At 43.7% G+C, this 18,150-nt stretch overlaps 1 protein-coding gene across 1 annotated transcript; it reads right to left on the bottom strand.

Moving 5' to 3' along the window:
- Positions 1-1,146: 1,146 nt before the first annotated feature.
- Positions 1,147-13,048, bottom strand: LOC106581354 (integral membrane protein 2C). The gene is made up of 6 exons (XM_014163359.3): positions 12,650-13,048; positions 10,618-10,764; positions 10,116-10,304; positions 9,894-10,004; positions 4,126-4,273; positions 1,147-2,418 (listed from the first exon to the last, which is right to left on the bottom strand). The coding sequence occupies exons 1-6, from the start codon at positions 12,743-12,745 to the stop codon at positions 2,327-2,329; spliced, it is 783 nt and encodes a 260-aa protein (XP_014018834.1). The 5' UTR covers positions 12,746-13,048; the 3' UTR covers positions 1,147-2,326.
- Between the last annotated feature and the right edge of the window lie 5,102 nt (positions 13,049-18,150).

Raw genomic sequence — 18,150 nt, 5'->3', positions numbered from 1 at the left:
ACAACATTCGCAGAGTACGACCCTGCCTTACACAGGAAGCGGCGCAGGTCCTAATCCAGACACTTGTCATCTCCCGTCTGGATTACTGCAACTCGCTGTTGGCGGGGCTCCGTGCCTGTGCCATCAAACCCTTACAACTCATCCAGAACGCCGCAGCCCGTCTGGTGTTCAACCTTCCCAAGTTCTCTCACGTCACCCCGCTCCTCCGCACACTCCACTGGCTTCCAGTTGAAGCTCGCATCTGCTACAAGACCATGGTGCTTGCCTACGGAGCCGTGAGGGGAACGGCACCTCCATACCTTCAGGCTCTGATCAGGCCCTACACCCAAACAAGGGCACTGCATTCATCCACCTCTGGCCTGCTGGCCCCCCTACCTCTGAGGAAGCACAGTTCCCGCTCAGCCCAGTCAAAACTGTTCGCTGCTCTGGCACCCCAATGGTGGAAGAAGCTCCCTCACGACGCCAGGACAGCGGAGTCAATCACCACCTTCCGGAGACACCTGAAACCCCACCTCTTTAAGGAATACCTAGGATAGGATAAAGTAATCCTTCTAACCCCCCCACCCACCCCCCCAAAATAAAAATATATAGATGTATTATTGTAAAGTGGTTGTTCCACTGGATATCATAAAGTGAATGCACCAATCTGTAAGTCGCTCTGGATAAGAGCATCTGCTAAATGACGTAAATGTAAATGTGAAATATGTATGGTCTAAAAGGCTCTACATCTTGTGCTGCCCTAAGGGGAGTACTATGTAGAAGTTAGCTGGGACCTACTAGGATCTCCTTTTTCTCATGTCCTCTTTTTCATGTATAAAAACTAGGTCACACAGCTCAATTAAGTCTGAAAATAACATACTTTTCCACTATGCCAAAACAGGTTAGTGCATGAGATTTGTTTACACTTTACCTTACCTCATATCATACCACAGCTGTCCACTTAAACCTACATACTGTAGGACAGTCTGGTTTCACACTTTCACCCACTGACACTTAAGGATATGATCCGTTACCTCCAGACAATGAAACAAGGCTGGTGGCACATACACAGAGCCAAAAGAGAACCGGGACAGTGAAATGTTCCAATGATGCCAACAATACATAACAACTATCATTTATTTAGAAAGAAAAGGACAGAAGCCCCCGGGTGTTTAACTACTTTATTCACAGATAAGACTTCACCAGCAGACAAAATATACAGACCAGTCTAAGGTATAGATTAACAGATTATAAGCTCCCTTACAGCAGTCAATACTTTAGTCCAGTCTCTGACTCTGGACCAAGGCTTTAAACATGCTCTTATAAAAGATTCTAACAGTGCAGTTTTTCCTTACAGAGAAACACACATGCAGGGGGGAAATCAAGACAGAATACTAGAACGACTCACAGAAGCATTGATAAAAAGTGCAAATGAAGGGGGAGTGGCTCAACCTCCCCAGAAAGAAAGAACAAATAATGAAGAGGTGATAAGAGGGGCATTAAAATGGAGGAAGCAACTTTCTTTGATGCTTTCACAGGGGGAATGGCAGCTTGGCTGGAAATAATCTGGTATAATATTACATATAACTGCACACAGTAAGTGAAGAGCAAGTATTTCATGTCATGTACATGATTCTAGAGTCTACTTACAATAAAAGGTGCAAACATGCAAAGACTAATAATGGCTAATTTGTCTACCTCACTTTGTAGGGACACGTTCTTAAACTGACATTCACATTTCTTTTACTTTAGTCTGATAGGGTGACTGAGCTAAAGAAGAAGACAGACCAGGTGAAAGAGAGAAGCAAGAGGAGGGGTGCAGTGACAGAGAAACACTGAGACAAAGAGCAAGAGAAAGCGATGCTACACAACATTAGGTCGAGTGTTTGCTGAGGAACAGGATTTCTTGCCTTAGCACAGGGTCCTATTACAAAACTAACAGGGACGAGCAGTAATTTCAAGAGCAGGGAAATCAATTAAACTCACATTGACAACACATGGAAATGGTTGTCTCCCCTGACAACCGAGGCTGTCACACAGTTCTCTTAAGTCGACCCCCCCATCATAATTGGTTTAGGGGTTCTGCTACATGAAACTATTTAATCCAAGGTAAATCACAGAGAAAAACATGTATTATTGCAGCCAGGAAACACAAGGAAAACATCACTACTGACAATTACAAAAAGTTTTTTTTTTTTTTAAGAGACAGTAAAACGTATCAAAAAAGGAACAAAACCATAGTTAAAGTGCAGCTGAAACACAATTCAAAGTATCTACACAGGGATGCGCTACAGTGGCTCGAGAGGTGGCTGTGCCTTAGGGTGTCGTGCCCGACGTTCATGACAGTTTACGCTCCATCACAGATGACCGTCTCAACCACAAACGTGTTCTCAAAGTGGCGGATGCGATGGCAGTTCGCCGCTTCCCGTTTGTTGATGCCTACAAGTCAGACAGTGAAATACTTTTATTAGACAAGAGAATACAGTGGCTTGCGAAAGTATTCACTCCCCTTGGCATTTTTCCTATTTTGTTGACTTAACATTTATTTTTGGGGGGTTTGTATCATTTGATTTACACAACATGCCTACCACTTTGAAGACGCAACATTTTTTTTTATTGTGAAACAAACAAGAAATAACACCAAAATTTTTTTTAAACATGAGCGTGCATAACTATTCACCACCCCAGTCAATACTTTGTAGAGCCACCTTTTGCAGCAATTACAGCTGCAAGTCTCTTGGGGTATGTCTCTATAAGCTTGGCACATCTAGCCACTGGGATTTTTGCCCATTCTTCAAGGCAAAACTGCTACAGCTCCTTCAAGTTGGATGGGTTCCGCTGGTGTACAGCAATCTAAGTCATACCACAGATTCTCAATTGGATTGAAGTCTGGGCTTTGACTAGACCATTCCAAGACATTTAAATGTGTCCCCTTAAACCACTCGAGTGTTGCTTTAGCAGTATGTTTCGGGTCATTGTCCAGCAGGAAGGTGAACCTCCAAACCAGTCTCAAATCTCTGGAAGAGTGAAACAGGTTTCTCAAGAATTGCCCTGTATTTAGCATCATCCATCATTCCTTCAATTCTGACCAGTTTCCCAGTCCCTGCCGATGAAAAACATCCCCACAGCATGATGCTGCCACCACTATGCTTCACTGTGGGGATGATGTTCTCAGGGTGATGAGAGGTGTTGGATTTGCACCAGACATAGCGTTTTCCTTGATGGTCAAAAAGCTCAATTTCAGTCTCATCTGACCAGAGTACCTTCTTCCATATGTTTGGGGAGTCTCCCACATGCCTTTTGGCGAACACCAAACGTGTTTGCTTATTTTTTTTCTTTAAGCAATTACTTTTTTTATGGCAACTATTCCTTAAAGCCAAACTCTGGAGTGTATGGCTTAAAGTGGTCCTATGGACAGATACTCCAATCTCCGCTGTGGAGCTTTGCAGCTCCTTCAGGGTTATCTTTGGTCTCTTTGTTGCCTCTCTGATTAATTCCCTCCTTGCCTGGTCTGTGAGATTTGGTGGGCGGCCGTCTTGGCAGCTTTGTTGTGTCGCCATATTCTTTAAAATGTTTAATGGATTTAAAAGGTGCTATGTGGGATGTTCAAAGTTTCTGATATTTTTTTATAACTCAACCCTGATCTGTACTTCTCCACAACTTCGTCCCTGACCTGTTTGGAGAGCTCCTTGGTCTTCATGGTGCCGCTTGCTTGGTGGTGCCCCTTGCTTAGCGGTGTTGCAGACTCTGGGGCCGTTTGGAACAGGTGTATATATACTGAGATCATGTGACACTTAAATAAAGTCCACCTGTGTGCAATCTAATTATGTGACTTCTGAAGGTAATTGGTTGCACCAGATCTTATTTAGGGGCTTCATAGCAAAGAGGGTGAACACATATGTACGCACCACTTTTCTGTTTTTTTTTATTTCACTTCACCAATTTGGACTATTTTGTGTAAGTCCATTACATGAAATCCAAATAAAAATCCATTTAAATTACAGTTTGTAATGCAACAAAATAGGAAAAATGCCAAGGGGGATGAATACTTTTGCAAGGCACTGTAGGTGGACCATTCAGACCCTGAGTGACTCGCACAACCCTATACAAAGCTCTGAACCTCCCCCTCACCTCTCCCCAACTTACGTCTGCGGGCGTGGCGCTTCAGGCGGTATGTGTCCTTGCCGTTACACAGGCGGTAGATGAAGGGCCCCAGCTGGCGCATGTTATGAACCTTCCCAGTCACAACCATCTCCTCCTGGATAATGTAGGTCTGGGGAAGGTACGTCCCCTTCTAAAAGACAGAGAGGGGGGGAGGTAGACAGGGTTAGAGTTCAGAAAGAGAAAAAGAGAGAGAAGGGACAGGAGAGAGGAAGAACCCAGACTTCATCAAAGAAATTGTAAATACAGACATCGTCATCCTACAACAAACATGGTATAGAGGAAATGGACCCACTGGTTGCCCCCTAGGTTACAGAGAGTTGGTAGTCACATCCACCAAACTACCAGGTGTGAAACAGGGAAGAGACTCAGTAAAATTAGTAAAAACAGGAACATTTTACATCTGGCTAGAAATTAATCTCAACAGAGAAACATTTCCTTGTGTGTGCTACCTATATCCCCCCAATAGAAACCCCATACTTTAATGAAGACAGGTTCACCCATCCTAGAGGGGGAGATAAACCATTTCCAGGCCCAGGGAAATGTACTAGTCTGTGGTAACCTAAATGACAGAACTGGACAAGAACCTGACACCCTCAGCACACAGGGGGACAAACACCTACCTGGAGGTGACAGCATTCCCTCCCAAATATGCCCCCCTACACACAACTATGACAAAACAACCAACAAAAACGGGTCACAACTCCTGTCAGCTCTGTCACACGCTGGGTCTGTACATAGTCAATGGTAGGCTTCAAGGAGATTCCTATGGTAGGTACACCGATAGCTCATCCCTTGACAGTAGTGCTGTAGATTACTTTATCACTGACCTCAACCCAATCTCTCAGAGCATTCACAGTCAGCACACTGACACCTCTACCAGATCACAGCAAAAATCACAGTCTACTGAACAGAGCAATACTCAATCATGAGGCATCAAAGCCAAAGGAACTGCACAATATTAAGAAATGCTATAGATGGAAGGAAAGTAGTATAGAAACCTACCAAAAAACAACTAATTCAATCCCTTTCAGACAACTTCCTGGACAAAACATTTCACTGTAATAGTGAAGGTGTAAACTTGCCAGTAGAAAACCTAAACAGTATATTTGACCTCTCAGCTTTCCTATCAAATCTAACAATTTCAAGCGGACAACCTAAGAACATTAACAACAATGACAAATGTTGATGAACGTTGATGAATGTTGATGAATGATGAACAATGTAAAAACCTAAGAATGAAATTCAGAAACTTATCCAACCAAAAACAGAGGCACAGAAAACCTGAGCCTACACCTATGGTGAATCACTAAAACAATATAGAAATACACAACGGAAAAAGAAGGAACAGCACATCAGAATTCAGCTCAATGTAACTGAAGAATCTATAAAATGTTCCAATTTCCCCAGAAGTGGTTACACTTAAACATGAAAAGTTATCCAAAAACGGAGATGTGTGGATAAACCACTACTCCAATCTTTTTCAAATCAAATTTTATGTCACATGCGCTGAATACAAAAGGTGTAGACCTTCCCAGAGCCGTTTGCTTTTCTAGTTAGAGCCTAATGTTAGCTAGCTAATATTGTACCTGGTTGGTTAGCTCCCTGCACTGTGGCATTGTTGGCACTTTGTTCATTGTTGTTTAACTAGCTAACGTTAGCTGTCTGGGTCGTTAGCTAACGTTATGTGTGTGATCTTAAACATTGTTTACCTAGCTAGGTTCATTGTTTACCTAGCTAGCTATATGTCTTAAGCTAATGTTAGCTGGCTGGCTAACTAGCAGACATTATTATTCGTTTCCCAGAGCGGTTTGCTTTCCAAGTTAGAGCCTAATGTTAGCCAACATTGCACCTGGTTGGTTAGCTCCCATCAATATGTTCATTGTCGTTTAACTAGCTATCATTAGTTAGCTGGCTGGCTCGTTAGCTAACGTTACGTGACGCGTGTACAACACCCGTTGAATATGGCCGGTGTCAGTAAACGTCTGCAAAAAAGCATAATTAAAAATTGTTGCCAGCAGAGCTGGTTAGGCTGTTTTCATGTTATCCAGAGGTAAACAAATCATCAGCCAGAGCGTCACGTAAGCGCTCCTAGATGGGTGGGGCTAAAGCTTAAGAGGGTGTGAACGATGCTGACTGGGTTTAGACAAAGAAGAGCTCTTCACTAGATACCAAAACATTCAAAACATTCATTACTTTCCCATTGTTCCTCAAATGCAGTCTATGATATACCATTTTGTAGATCTGAGTCTCTACTTTTATCCAATGTAGGAAACACCATTTCACATTTTGCTACATAAGACCGAATCCAGGTGGTGAGTCACATATATACAGTACCTTCGGAAAGTATTCAGAACCCTTGACTTTTCCCCCCATTTTGTTACAGCATTATTCAAAAGTTGCTTTAAAAAAAGTGCCATCATTCTACACACTATACACCATAATGACAAAACAAATAGGTTTTTAGAAAGGTTTGCTAATTTATAAAAAATAAAACTGAAATATGACATCTACATAAACATCAAGTCTTCTTGGGTATGATGCTACAAGCTTGGCACAAATGTATTTGGTGAGTTTCTCCCATTCTCTGCAGATCCTCTCAAGCTCTGTCAGGTTGGATAGAGTGTCGCTGCACAGCTATTTTCAGGTCTCTCCAGAGATGTTCGAACGGGTTCAAGTCCGGGCTCTGGCTGGGCCACTCAAGGACATTCAGAGACTTGTCCCGAAGCCACTTCTGCTTTGTCTTGGCAGTGTACTTAGGGTTGTTGTCCTGTTGGAAGGTGAACCTGCTACCACCATCATGCCGTAGGGATGGTGCCAGGTTTCCTCTAGACATGACGCTCGGCATTCAGGCCAAACAGTTCAATCTTGGTTTCATCAGACCAGAGAATCTTATTTCTCATGGTCAGAGAGTCCTTTAGGTGCCTTTTGGCAAACTCCAAGCGGGTTGTCATGTGCCTTTTAATGAAGAGTGGCTTCCGTCTGGCCACTCTACCAATAAGGCCTGATTTGTGGAGTGCTGCAGAGATGGTTGTCCTTCTGGAAGGTTCTCCCATCTCCACAGAGGAACTCCAGAGCTCTGTCAGAGTGACCATCGGGTTCTTGGTCACCTCCCTGACCAAGGCCCTTCTCCCCGGATTGTTCAGTTTGGCCGGGCGGCCAGCTCTAGGAAGAGTCTTGGTGGTTCCAAACTTCTAATTAAGAACGATGGAGGCCACTGTGTTCTGGGAGACCTTCAATGCTGCAGAAATGTTTTGGTACCCTTCCCCAGATCTGTGCCTCGACACAATCCTGTCTCGGAGCACTACGGACAATTCCTTCAACCTCATGGCTTGGTTTTTGCTCTGACATGCACTGTCAACTGTGGGACCTTACAAGAAAGAAATAAACTTTTCACATTGTCATTATGGGGTATTTTAGAATAAGGCTGTAACATAACAAAATGTTGAAAATGTCAAGGGGTCTGAATACTTTCCGAAGTCACTGTATATCAACGAATTGGCGAGGCCACTAGAACAGTCTGCAGCACCCGGCCTCACTCTACTAGAATCTGAAGTCAAATGTCTGCTGTTTGCTGATGATCTGGTGCTTCTGTCCAACCCAGAAGGGCCTACAGCAGCACCTAGGTCTTCTGCACAGATTCAGTCAGACCTGGGCCCTGACAGTAAATCTCAGTAAGACAATAATAATGGTGTTCCAAAAAAGGTCCAGTTCATAGGACCACAAATACAAACTCCATCTTGACACTGTTGTCATAGAGCACACAAAACTATACACACACCTCTACCTACCTCACCACAGGTAACTTCCACAAAGCTGTGAACAATCTGAGACAAGGCAAGAAGGGCCTTCTACGCCATCAAGAGGAGCATAAAATTCGACATACCAAGTAGGATCTGACTAAAAATACTTGATTCAGTTAAAAAACCCATTGCCCTTTATGGTTGTGAGGTCTGGGGTCCGCTCACCAACCAAGAATTCACAAAATGAGACATACACCAAATTGACACTCCACATGCAGAATTCTGCAAAGATATCCTCGGTTTACAACGTAAAACACCAAATAATGCATGCAGAGCAGAATTAGGCCAATACCCGCTAATGATCAAAATCCAATAAAGAGCTGTTAAATTCTACAACCACCTAAAAGGAAGTGATTCCCAAACCTTCCATAACAAAACCATCACTTACAGAGAGATTAACCTGGAGAAGAGTCTCCTAAGCAAGGTGGTCCTGGGGTTCTGTTCACAAACACAAACAGACCCCACAGACCCAGGACAGCAACACAATTAGACCCAACCAAATGATGAGAAAACAAAAAGATAATTACTTGACACATTGGAAAGAATTTGCAAAAAAAAACTGCACAAACTAGAATGCTATTTGGCCCTAAACAGAGAGTACACAGTGGCAGAATACCTGACCACTGTGACTGACCCCAACTTAAGGAAAGCTTTGACTATGTACAGACTCAGTGAGCATAGCCTTGCTATTGAGAGAGGCCACCGTAGGCAGACCTGGCTCTCAAGAGAAGACAGGCCATGTGCACACTGCCAAAATAAATGAGCTGGAAACTGAGTTGCATTTCCTAACCTCCTGCCAAATGTATGACCATGTTAGAGAGACACATTTCCCTCAGATTACACAGATCCACAAAGAGTTTGAAAACAAATCCAATTTTGATCGATTCCACAGTGTGCCATTACAACAGCAAGATGTGTGACCTGTTGCCACAAGAAAATCGCAACCAGCGAAGAACAAACACAATTGTAAATTGATATAGAAATTATATAAGTTAAGGGATAAAAGTTAAAACAACCACTCAATGTATTGTGACATTTGTGAAACTGGGAACAGGAAGGGGGCTTCCTCACCTAGGAAGGGAAAGCGCCGTTAGGCCTGTGGTAGATTAGGAAACATGTTGAAGAATATGATAAGCAACGACCAGTTAGAGAAGACTTGTACAAAAGCATTCGTTTATTGAGTTAAACACCAAATGATAGAAAGGGACATTTACCGTGTGTGTGTGTGTGTGTGTGTGTGTATGTATTCAAAGTAGATTAGAGAAATATTAACAAATTCTAGAATGGAACATGTCTGTAAGGATTTGACCTTATAAACGAGACAGTGTCCAGAGAAGAGAAGTAAGTCAGACACCGGGCAAACCGCAGACCTGTTGTTGAGCTCGACTTGTCAGTTGCAGACATGAAGATGGAGGAACCAGGTTAAACCGAAGGAACTATCGAACCTGAACATTGTGACAGGGTTAGACGAGAGGAGGGGCATTTATAAAGTGTATGTCATAACCAAACGTGTGAGGTATAAAAGGCTATGTGCATTGTATAATTTTTAGAGCGCTCGTGAATAAACATTTTGACTATTGTAAGCTGGGACTCTGTCTGTTTCATTCAACCAGAATCTTACAAACTCTGGGTTGCAGACTGAGTAGTTTAATTGTAGTTCAGTTTAAGAACATAATTCTCGTAACATAAATACAACCCATATTTATGTATTTTCCCTTTTCTACTTTAACTATTTGCACATCATTACAACACTGTATATAGACAATGACAATTGAAATGTCTCCATTTCCTTTGGATGTTTTGTGAGTGTAATGCTTACTGTTACTTTTTTATTTCACTTGTTTATCATCTATTTCACTTACTTTGGCAATGTGAACATATGTTTCCAATGCCAATAAAGCCCTTTGAATTGAGAGGGACAGAGACAGAGAGAGCGAGGACTTATGTTACCTTAACATTGACCAGCAGTTCCCAGAGGTTCCGTGGGGGCATGACAATGGTGGTATTGAGCTCGATGACATAGCATTTGTCCAAAGCGATGTCATGGTAGGCAGTCAGTCCCTGGTGACATAGACAGAGAAAACTAATTAAAACTGTCAAAAACCTGGCTGATTGACTCTCCATCCTACAAGAGGTGTGTGTACGCGTGTGCATGTGCCCGGTACTCCTCACCCTGTGAAAGTCATGGATGATGTCAGCAGGGTCACTTCCTCCAAAATGGGGCACAGGCACGCTGATCTGCTCATAGTTGTCTTCTAGGTAGATGCCCACGTTCTCCTCCAGCTCCTGTCTGCCTCTCAGAGGGGCGTACACAGAGTCCTCATAACGAACCCTGCAGTGGAACAGACTCTCCTCTGGGATCTAGGTCAAGGCACAGGGGAACCATTAGCAAGGCTATCACTAACTATCATCTTCATTATCACAGTCGCTACTATTATTAAATGTTTCATGATCCCCGACTGGGATAGAAGGACCAACGTGCTGATAACCAAATGGAAAACTCTGATCTCCAATGTACATCATAACAACACCATCAGAGACAGTTACACCAGGAAGCACATTTACAAATCCCACATCAAAAGAAAGGACAATAGAGGATAGGCCTAAGTGGTATCATCAGAGTGTTGTCTCATACTGTCACAGTACTGAGACACTGTATATAGATGCTAGGTACCTGGGGTATGAAGTAGTAGCGGTAGACATAGATGGAGGCCAACACCAGGCCAGACATGAAGACCACCAGGCCAGAGGTCAGGCAACATAGGCCATTCAGAGGGGACCTCTGGGAGTGCAGAGGCAGAACCAGCTCCTCGTCATCCTCCTGACAGGGTGACAGGGAGACACACAGGGTCACATACATGAGCACACACACGTCACACCAGGCTAGTGTCCTGTCCAGGGGGTGTACTTCTACATCAAGCTGCCTCACGCTATGAACAAACTCAGACAAAGCTTCCTTGCCCAAGGCTTACTTACTTAATTATCTACCCCCCCCCTCCAGGTAAAAAGGATATTCACAGCTATTCTATGGTCACATCAAGACAGGGCAGACTAAGTCAGGTTGGGTTAGGAGTATTATGTTTCTGCTCTTAGATAGAAAGATGACTACAAAAGTGAATCCTGAAACCTGCAGCTATAGTTACGGTATGTGGAATAAATCTGCATGTTTTAGCAGGGAAACAGCAACGTGGGTGGCAGAGAGAGGGATGACAGAGTGGTTAGTAACGTGGCACTTCTAAGACGGAGAGTAATGCCACCCCCAGTCTCTCACCCCATCTGCCGCTGCCACACGCTCAACCGGTGTGTTGGCAGCGTGTCACGGGTTGGCTTTCTACCATCCTTTCTACCGTACATGTGCAACTATGTGGGTGGATAGGTACATTTATCCTGAAGGATGAGCTCTGTGCGTAGGAGACAAGAAAGAAAGTTATTCTTAGCTGGTACTTGGAGTGAAATTCTCCTGACATTGCTATTGCCTGCGTATGAAAACAGCTCACAGACTATCAAACCAAAAACCTTGGTGTTATGACAACCTGTGTTGAAAGATAAACTAGGAGATAAAATGCACAAGGACGAAGGGATAGACTACACATCATTTTCGCTGTCTGTGTGTGTGTGGGTATGTATGTATGTATGTATGTATGTATGTATGTATGTATGTATGTATGTATGTGCTCCCCACAGAGGCAGATAGCTACCAGTGTTCTCCTTCCCTGCTGATTGAGATAGGAGGGCCTTACATGGACTGAGAACATGACAATGGTCTGTCTACATTTCCAACAAACGCTATAGAAGATAATGGCCAATAGGCAACTGCCAACTTCCCCCTGAGATAAAAACAGGCACACATACACCCTAATTGGTTTAGATGCATCCTTCTAACCTTTGATAAAATACACCTCTATGGCTTTAGTTGTAGCTCATTACTGTCTGCAAGTGGCTGACTGAAAGCAAAGCATATTTGATTGAATTCGAAACTGCAGGATGCTGGGGAGCGAAGCTTTCCTAAAACCACTGCATCACAAGTTGAGAACTGTAGCCTACTGATGGCACAGTGATGCTGCTTATGAAATATGAACTTGCATAGCAAGCAGTAGTAACCTCCATCTGCCATTTTGTCTGCTGCCTGTGTTTTGTAAACATGTTTTTCTTCTAATCCATTCACATTTGCCAAGAGATAGTTCTTCATAATCCACAGCAAACATTATAGGTTTATGCTTAAAGCAAAAGTAATAACTTGATCCTTCTTGGTTTAGGTTCTTACAGCTATTAATTTAACTCCAATGTTGACCACATTGGAGTTCAATTCTCATAGCCTAACGTTGGCCTAAATAATTGATGTTGATAAAGCTAATTTCTCTAAGAACATCCACTTAACTATGTTCAATAGTAATGTTAACAGTTCCCCTTTGTTCATTCAATCGGCTATTTGGCAAAGTGCCGACATTTCCACAAATAGCTTGTTAGCCGCACAACATCGTTTTATTTCCTGCCAATGGCTGCTCTGACCTCAAATAATGTTCAAATGCACCTGCTGCGTTCTTCAGTGTGCCGGTAAATTTCAAGTTAAATGCCCCGCAAACGCTTGACAGCCCACGAGTAAATAAGTATTGGAGGTAGCGCCAGCTAGCTCTGTTTTATCGAAGGGCAATGCACACAAAGCGATATGATGTTGCAAACACAACGAAAATGCATCACTAACTTACCATCGGATGGGTTATGAGAATTTCGGTCTTTTCGCCATCATTCTCCTCCTTCTCGACTTTCTGACCCGCGACGGACAGGAAAGTGATCTTGACCATTGCTGTTCCTGTGAAAGACTAATCGGGTGGGTTTCGTTTCTTCTAGCTACCGTAGCTAGATCCCCTACTCGTATGTGAGCCTTTACTGTTGTTACTGATACAATGTATCTGGTTGTCTTGTTCTTCTTCGATGGGGTTTAACGGCGGTTGGAGTTAAATGTGTATTACCGCCACTAGCTGGATGGTTTATTGAATAAGAAACAAAAAAAATTACATTTCGGGAAAGGGGTGAAACGAAATCATAGAAAATAAAACACGTCACACTTCTTCAATCACAGTCCACTCCAAAATACATCCCTACACAGACTCAGGGGCCTGTGCTGTAGATACATTCACCGACAGGATTTCTTGCACCGCCTTGGCTGTGAAATCACAAAGACCCCAAAAAGCTCTTACAGGGTATCTCTCGAATCCTAACTTTATGAGAATTTTTATTTATAACCTTCATTTAACTAGGAAAGTCAGTTAAGAACAAATTATAATTTGCAATGACAGCTAACCCAAACGATGCTGGGCCAATTGTCTGCTGCCCTATGGGACTCCCAGTCACGGCAGGTTGTGATACAGCCTAGAATCGAACCATGGTCTGTAGTGATGCCTCTAGTACCAAGATGCAGTGCCTTAGACCGCTGTGCCACTCTGGAGCTCAAAAAGGAGAGACTCTTCATTAAAGAACAGTAGCATGGATGAAGTGAACTTATTTTCTCCGTCCACCATACAGGTCAGTTGATGTTGACGTGCACCAACCACTCCATCAATGTCTTAAGTTATATCCTCTGCCTTTTTTCCTCGCGCCACCCCAGAAATAACCCCTTTTTGGCAAATCTGACCATAATTCTATCCTCCTGATTCCTGCTTGGAGGACGCACGGCTCTCGACCTTCGCCTCTCCAAGTCCATACAGGAGTTGCAGTGATGAGACAAGACTGTAACTACCAATTGGAAACCACGAAATTGGGTAAATAAATAAAGGAAGTACAGGTTACTCGGTCAATATGGAAGTGGCCAGATGACGCCATGCTACAGGACTGTTTTGCTAGCAGACACTGGAATATGTTCCGTGATTCATCCAACGGCATTGCGGAGTATACCACCTCAGTCACCAGCTTCATCAATAAGTGCAATGATGACGTCGTCCCCACAGTGACCGTACGTACATATCCCAACCAGAAGCCATGGATTACAGGCAACATCCGCACCGAGCTTGTTAGTGTGCTGCTTTCAATGAGCGGGACACTAATCCGGATGCTTATAAGAAATCCAGCCATGCCCTCAGACAAACCATCAAACAGGCAAAGCGTCAAAACAGGACTAAGATTGAATCCTACTTCACCGGCCCTGACGCTTGTCGGATGTGGCAGGGCTTGCAAACTATTACGGACTATGAAGGGAAACCCAGCCGCGAGCTGCCCAGTGACGCGAGCATACCAGATGAGCTAAATGCTTTCTATAATCGCTTCGAGGCAACACTGAAGCATGTATGAGAGCACCAGCTCTTCCGGACGACTGTGTGATCATGCTCTCCACAGCAAGACCTTTAAACAGGTCAACATTCACAAGGCCACGAGGCCAGATGGATTACCAGGGCATGTACTCAGAGCATACACGGACCAACTGGCAGTTGTCCTCACTCACATTTTCAACCTCTCCCTGACCGAGTCTGTAATATCCACGTTTCAAGCAGACCACCATAGTCCCTGTGCCCAAGAATGTTAAGGTAACCTGCCTAAATAACTACCACCCCATAGCGCTCACGTCTGTAGCCATGAAGTGCTTTGAAAGGCTGGTCATGGCTCACATCAACACCATCATCCCAGAAACCCCAGAACCACTCCAAACCACCGCCCCTACAGATCCACAGACCATGCAATCTCTATTGCACTCCACACTGACCTTTCCCACCCAGACAAAAGGAACACCTACGTATGTGAGAATGCTATTCATTGACTACAGCTCAGCGTTCAACACCATAATGCCCTCAAAGCTCATCACTAAGCTAAGGACCCTGGGACTAAACACCTCCCTCTTCAACTGGATCCTGGACTTCCTGACAGGCCACCCCAAGGTGGTAAGGGTAGGGAACAACACATCCGCCCCGCTGATCCTCAACACGGGGGCCCCTCAGGGGTGCGTGCTCAGTCCCCTTCTGTGCTCTCTGTTCACTCATGACTGCATGGCCAGGCATGACACAAATAAAATAAAATAAAATTGTATTAGTCACATTTGCCAAATACAACAGGTATTACAGGTATTCACCTTACAGTGAAATGCTTACTTGCAGTACTCCAACACCATCATCAAGTTTGCGAATGACACAAGAGTGGTAGGCCTGATCAGCGACAACAATGAGACAGCCTATAGGGAGGAGGTCAGAGACCTGGCTGGGTGGTGCCAGGACAACAACCTCTCCCTCAACATGATAAAGACAAAGGAGATGATTGTGGACTACACGAAAAGGACCGAGCATGCCCCCATTCTCATCGATGGGGCTGTAGTGGAACAGGTTGAGAGCTTCAAGTTCCTTGGTGTCCACATCAACAAACTATCATGGTCCAAACACACTAAGACAGTCGTGAAGAGGGCACGACAAAGCCTATTCCCCCTCTAGAGACTGAAAAGATTTGGCATGTGTCCTCAGATCCTCAAAAGGTTCTACAGCTGCACCATCGAGAGCATCCTGACTGGTTGCATCACTGCATGGTATGGCAACTATTCGGCCTCCGGCCACAAGGCACTACAGAGGGTAGTGCGTACGGCCCAGTACATCACTGGGGCCAAGCTTCCTGCCATCCAGGACCTCTATACCAGGCGGTGTCAGAGAAAGGCCCTAAAAATTGTCAAAGACTCCAGCCACCCTAGTCATAGACTGTTCTCTCTGCTACCGCACGGCAAGCGGTACCGGAGTGCCAAGTCTAGGTCCAAAAGGCTTCTTAACAGCTTCTACCCCCAAGCCATAAGACTCCTGAACAGCTAATCAAAGGGCTACCCAGACCCCTCTTTTATGCTTCTTCTACTCTCTGTTTATAATCTATGCATAGTCACTTTAACTCTACCTGCATGTACATATTACCTCCATTACCTCGACTAACCGGTGCCCCCGCACATTGACTCTGTACCGGTACCCCCTGTATATAGCCTCGCTTGTTATTTTACTGCTGCTGTTTAATTATTTGTTACTTTTATTTTAAATGTTAAATGTTTTACTTATCTATTTTTTACTTAACACTTTTTTCTTATCTTCTTAAAGCATTGGTGGTTAAGGGCTTGTAAGTAAGCATTTCACTCTAAGGTCTACACCTGTTGTGTTTGGCGCATGTGACAGATAAAATTTGATTTGATTTGATCATGACCTGGTGCTGTGGTTAGAGTGTTGGGCCAGTAACCGAAAGGTTGCTGGATCGAATTCCCGAGCTGACAAGGTAACAATCTGTCGCTCTGCCCCTGAGCAAGGCAGTTAACCCACTGTTCCCCGGGCGCCGAAGACGTGGATGTAGATTAAGGCAGCCCCCTGCACCTCTCTGATTCAGAGGGGTTGGGTTAAATGCGGAAGACACATTTAGGATGAAGGCATTCTGTTGTAGAACTGACTAGGTATTCCCTCTTTCCCCCTATGTCCACAGCCTATTAAGGCTGAACGCATCTCATGTATGGTTAAAAACAGCATCCAAAGAAGAGTCAGCAGTATCCCTTTTCTTATACACATTAAAATGAGCATTTAAAATCTCACACCTGCGTTGCTTTATATACTTCATGCAAAGTTACCCCACTATGTACCCTAGCAAATGTCTTCCCCAACAAGTCAGCTTTTTCTTCATCAGTTACGGCCATTTGTTGACCCACAACCAAAACTGGAATTTCAGTGGACTTGCTTCTTCCAGTCATCTTTATCAACATAGAAATACATCCCCCAGCTCAGTACCCCTGCCTATTGAATAGCAGAACTGTCTCCATCATTTCTCTTGACAGACTTAATGACCCTACGTACTAAATCTCTCTTCTCTGGGAAATCAACTAGATTCTCAGGAGTCATATTCCTACGCAAGCACTCTGTAAGCCCTATTTCTTTCTCGAATAGCCGCAGTGCACTCTTCAGTCCACCAAGGAACCACCTTCCTTTTCTCACCCACTTCACTCATTGGTAGATATAAATTCGCAGCACTCAAAATCAGAGAGGTCACAAGATTTCTGAACAGGTCTCGTATCCGTGTCTGGACCAACATAAGCAACATTTCCTACAGTAGGTCCACTTATTCCAGGAGTACTGTAATTTCCGGACTATTAAGCGCACCTGAATATAAGCCGCACCCACTGAATTAAAAAATATATATTCTTTTGAACATAAATATGCCGCACATGTCTATAAGCCGCAGGTGCCTACCGGTACATTGAAACAAATGAACTTTACACAGGCTTTAACGAAACACGGTTTGTAACAAAAATAAATAGGCTTTAACGAAACACAGCTTGTAACAAAAATAAATAGGCTTTAACGAAACACGGCTTGTAACAAAAATAAATAGGCTTTAACGAAACACGGCTTGTAACAAAAATAAATAGGCTTTAACGAAATACAGCTTGTAACAAAAATAAATAGGCTTTAACGAAACACGGCTTGTAACAAAAATAAATAGGCTTTAACGAAACACGGTTTGTAACAAAAATAAATAGGCTTCAACGAAATACGGCTTGTAACAAAAATAAATAGGCTTTAACGAAACACGGCTTGTAACAAAAAATAAAAAATTAGCAGTAAGCTTTAGTTGTCTTTTTGTACTGAGTCAATTCCTCACGCTGCTGTTTCCAACGTCTTATCATCGACTCATTAAGACCAAGCTCCCGTGCAGCAGCTCTATTTCCTTTTCCAACAGCCAGATCAATCGCCTTCAACTTGAAAGCTGCATCATATGCATTTCTCCGTGTCTTTGCCATGATGAGGGTGACAAAATGACTACCGTAATCAGAATGATGGGAAGTTTGAGAGCGCTCGATTTAATCTAAACAGTAAACAAAAATGTTGTTTGACCTTAACCCGTTCGGCAATTTCATTGGTCTAATGAAAGCTTCATGCCGCCAAAAAACTGAGCACGTCACAGAATGTCACAGAAAGCGGGAAAAATCCATATATTAGCCGACTCATTGTTTAAGCAGCGAGGTTCAAAGCCTGGGAAAAAAGTTGCGGCTTATAGTCCGGAATTTACGGTAACCCTGTTATCTCCATCATCCTGCCTAATAGTTCCACCAATCTGCCTTGCAGCCTCTGCATAAGAGACATTATGAGTGATTTTATATCTTTCCAGCCTCTTTCTGCACCTGGCATCCAGCAAATGCGGCGTTGTGTCCCCTCACACAATTACATTTAACCTTGACATTGTTCCCACATTCACCATAATCATGTTCCCCTCCACA

The sequence above is a fragment of the Salmo salar genome, chromosome 20 (genome assembly GCF_965601325.2).
Source record: "Salmo salar chromosome 20, fSalSal1, whole genome shotgun sequence".
NCBI classification, from domain to species: domain Eukaryota; kingdom Metazoa; phylum Chordata; class Actinopteri; order Salmoniformes; family Salmonidae; genus Salmo; species Salmo salar.
The sequence above is the reverse complement of the archived record's forward strand: the minus strand, read 5'-3'. Positions and strand labels throughout refer to the sequence as shown.

Coding starts and splice junctions, on each gene's coding strand:
- LOC106581354 (XM_014163359.3), bottom strand. CDS start 12,745: ATGGTCAAGATCACTTTCCTGTCCGTCGCGGGTCAGAAAGTCGAGAAG. Junction 10,305..10,617: donor GCTACTACTTCATACCCCAG/GTACCTAGCATC, acceptor GCCTTGACCTAG/ATCCCAGAGGAGAGTCTGTT. Junction 4,274..9,893: donor AACTGCTGGTCAATGTTAAG/GTAACATAAGTC, acceptor TCTGTCTTTTAG/AAGGGGACGTACCTTCCCCA.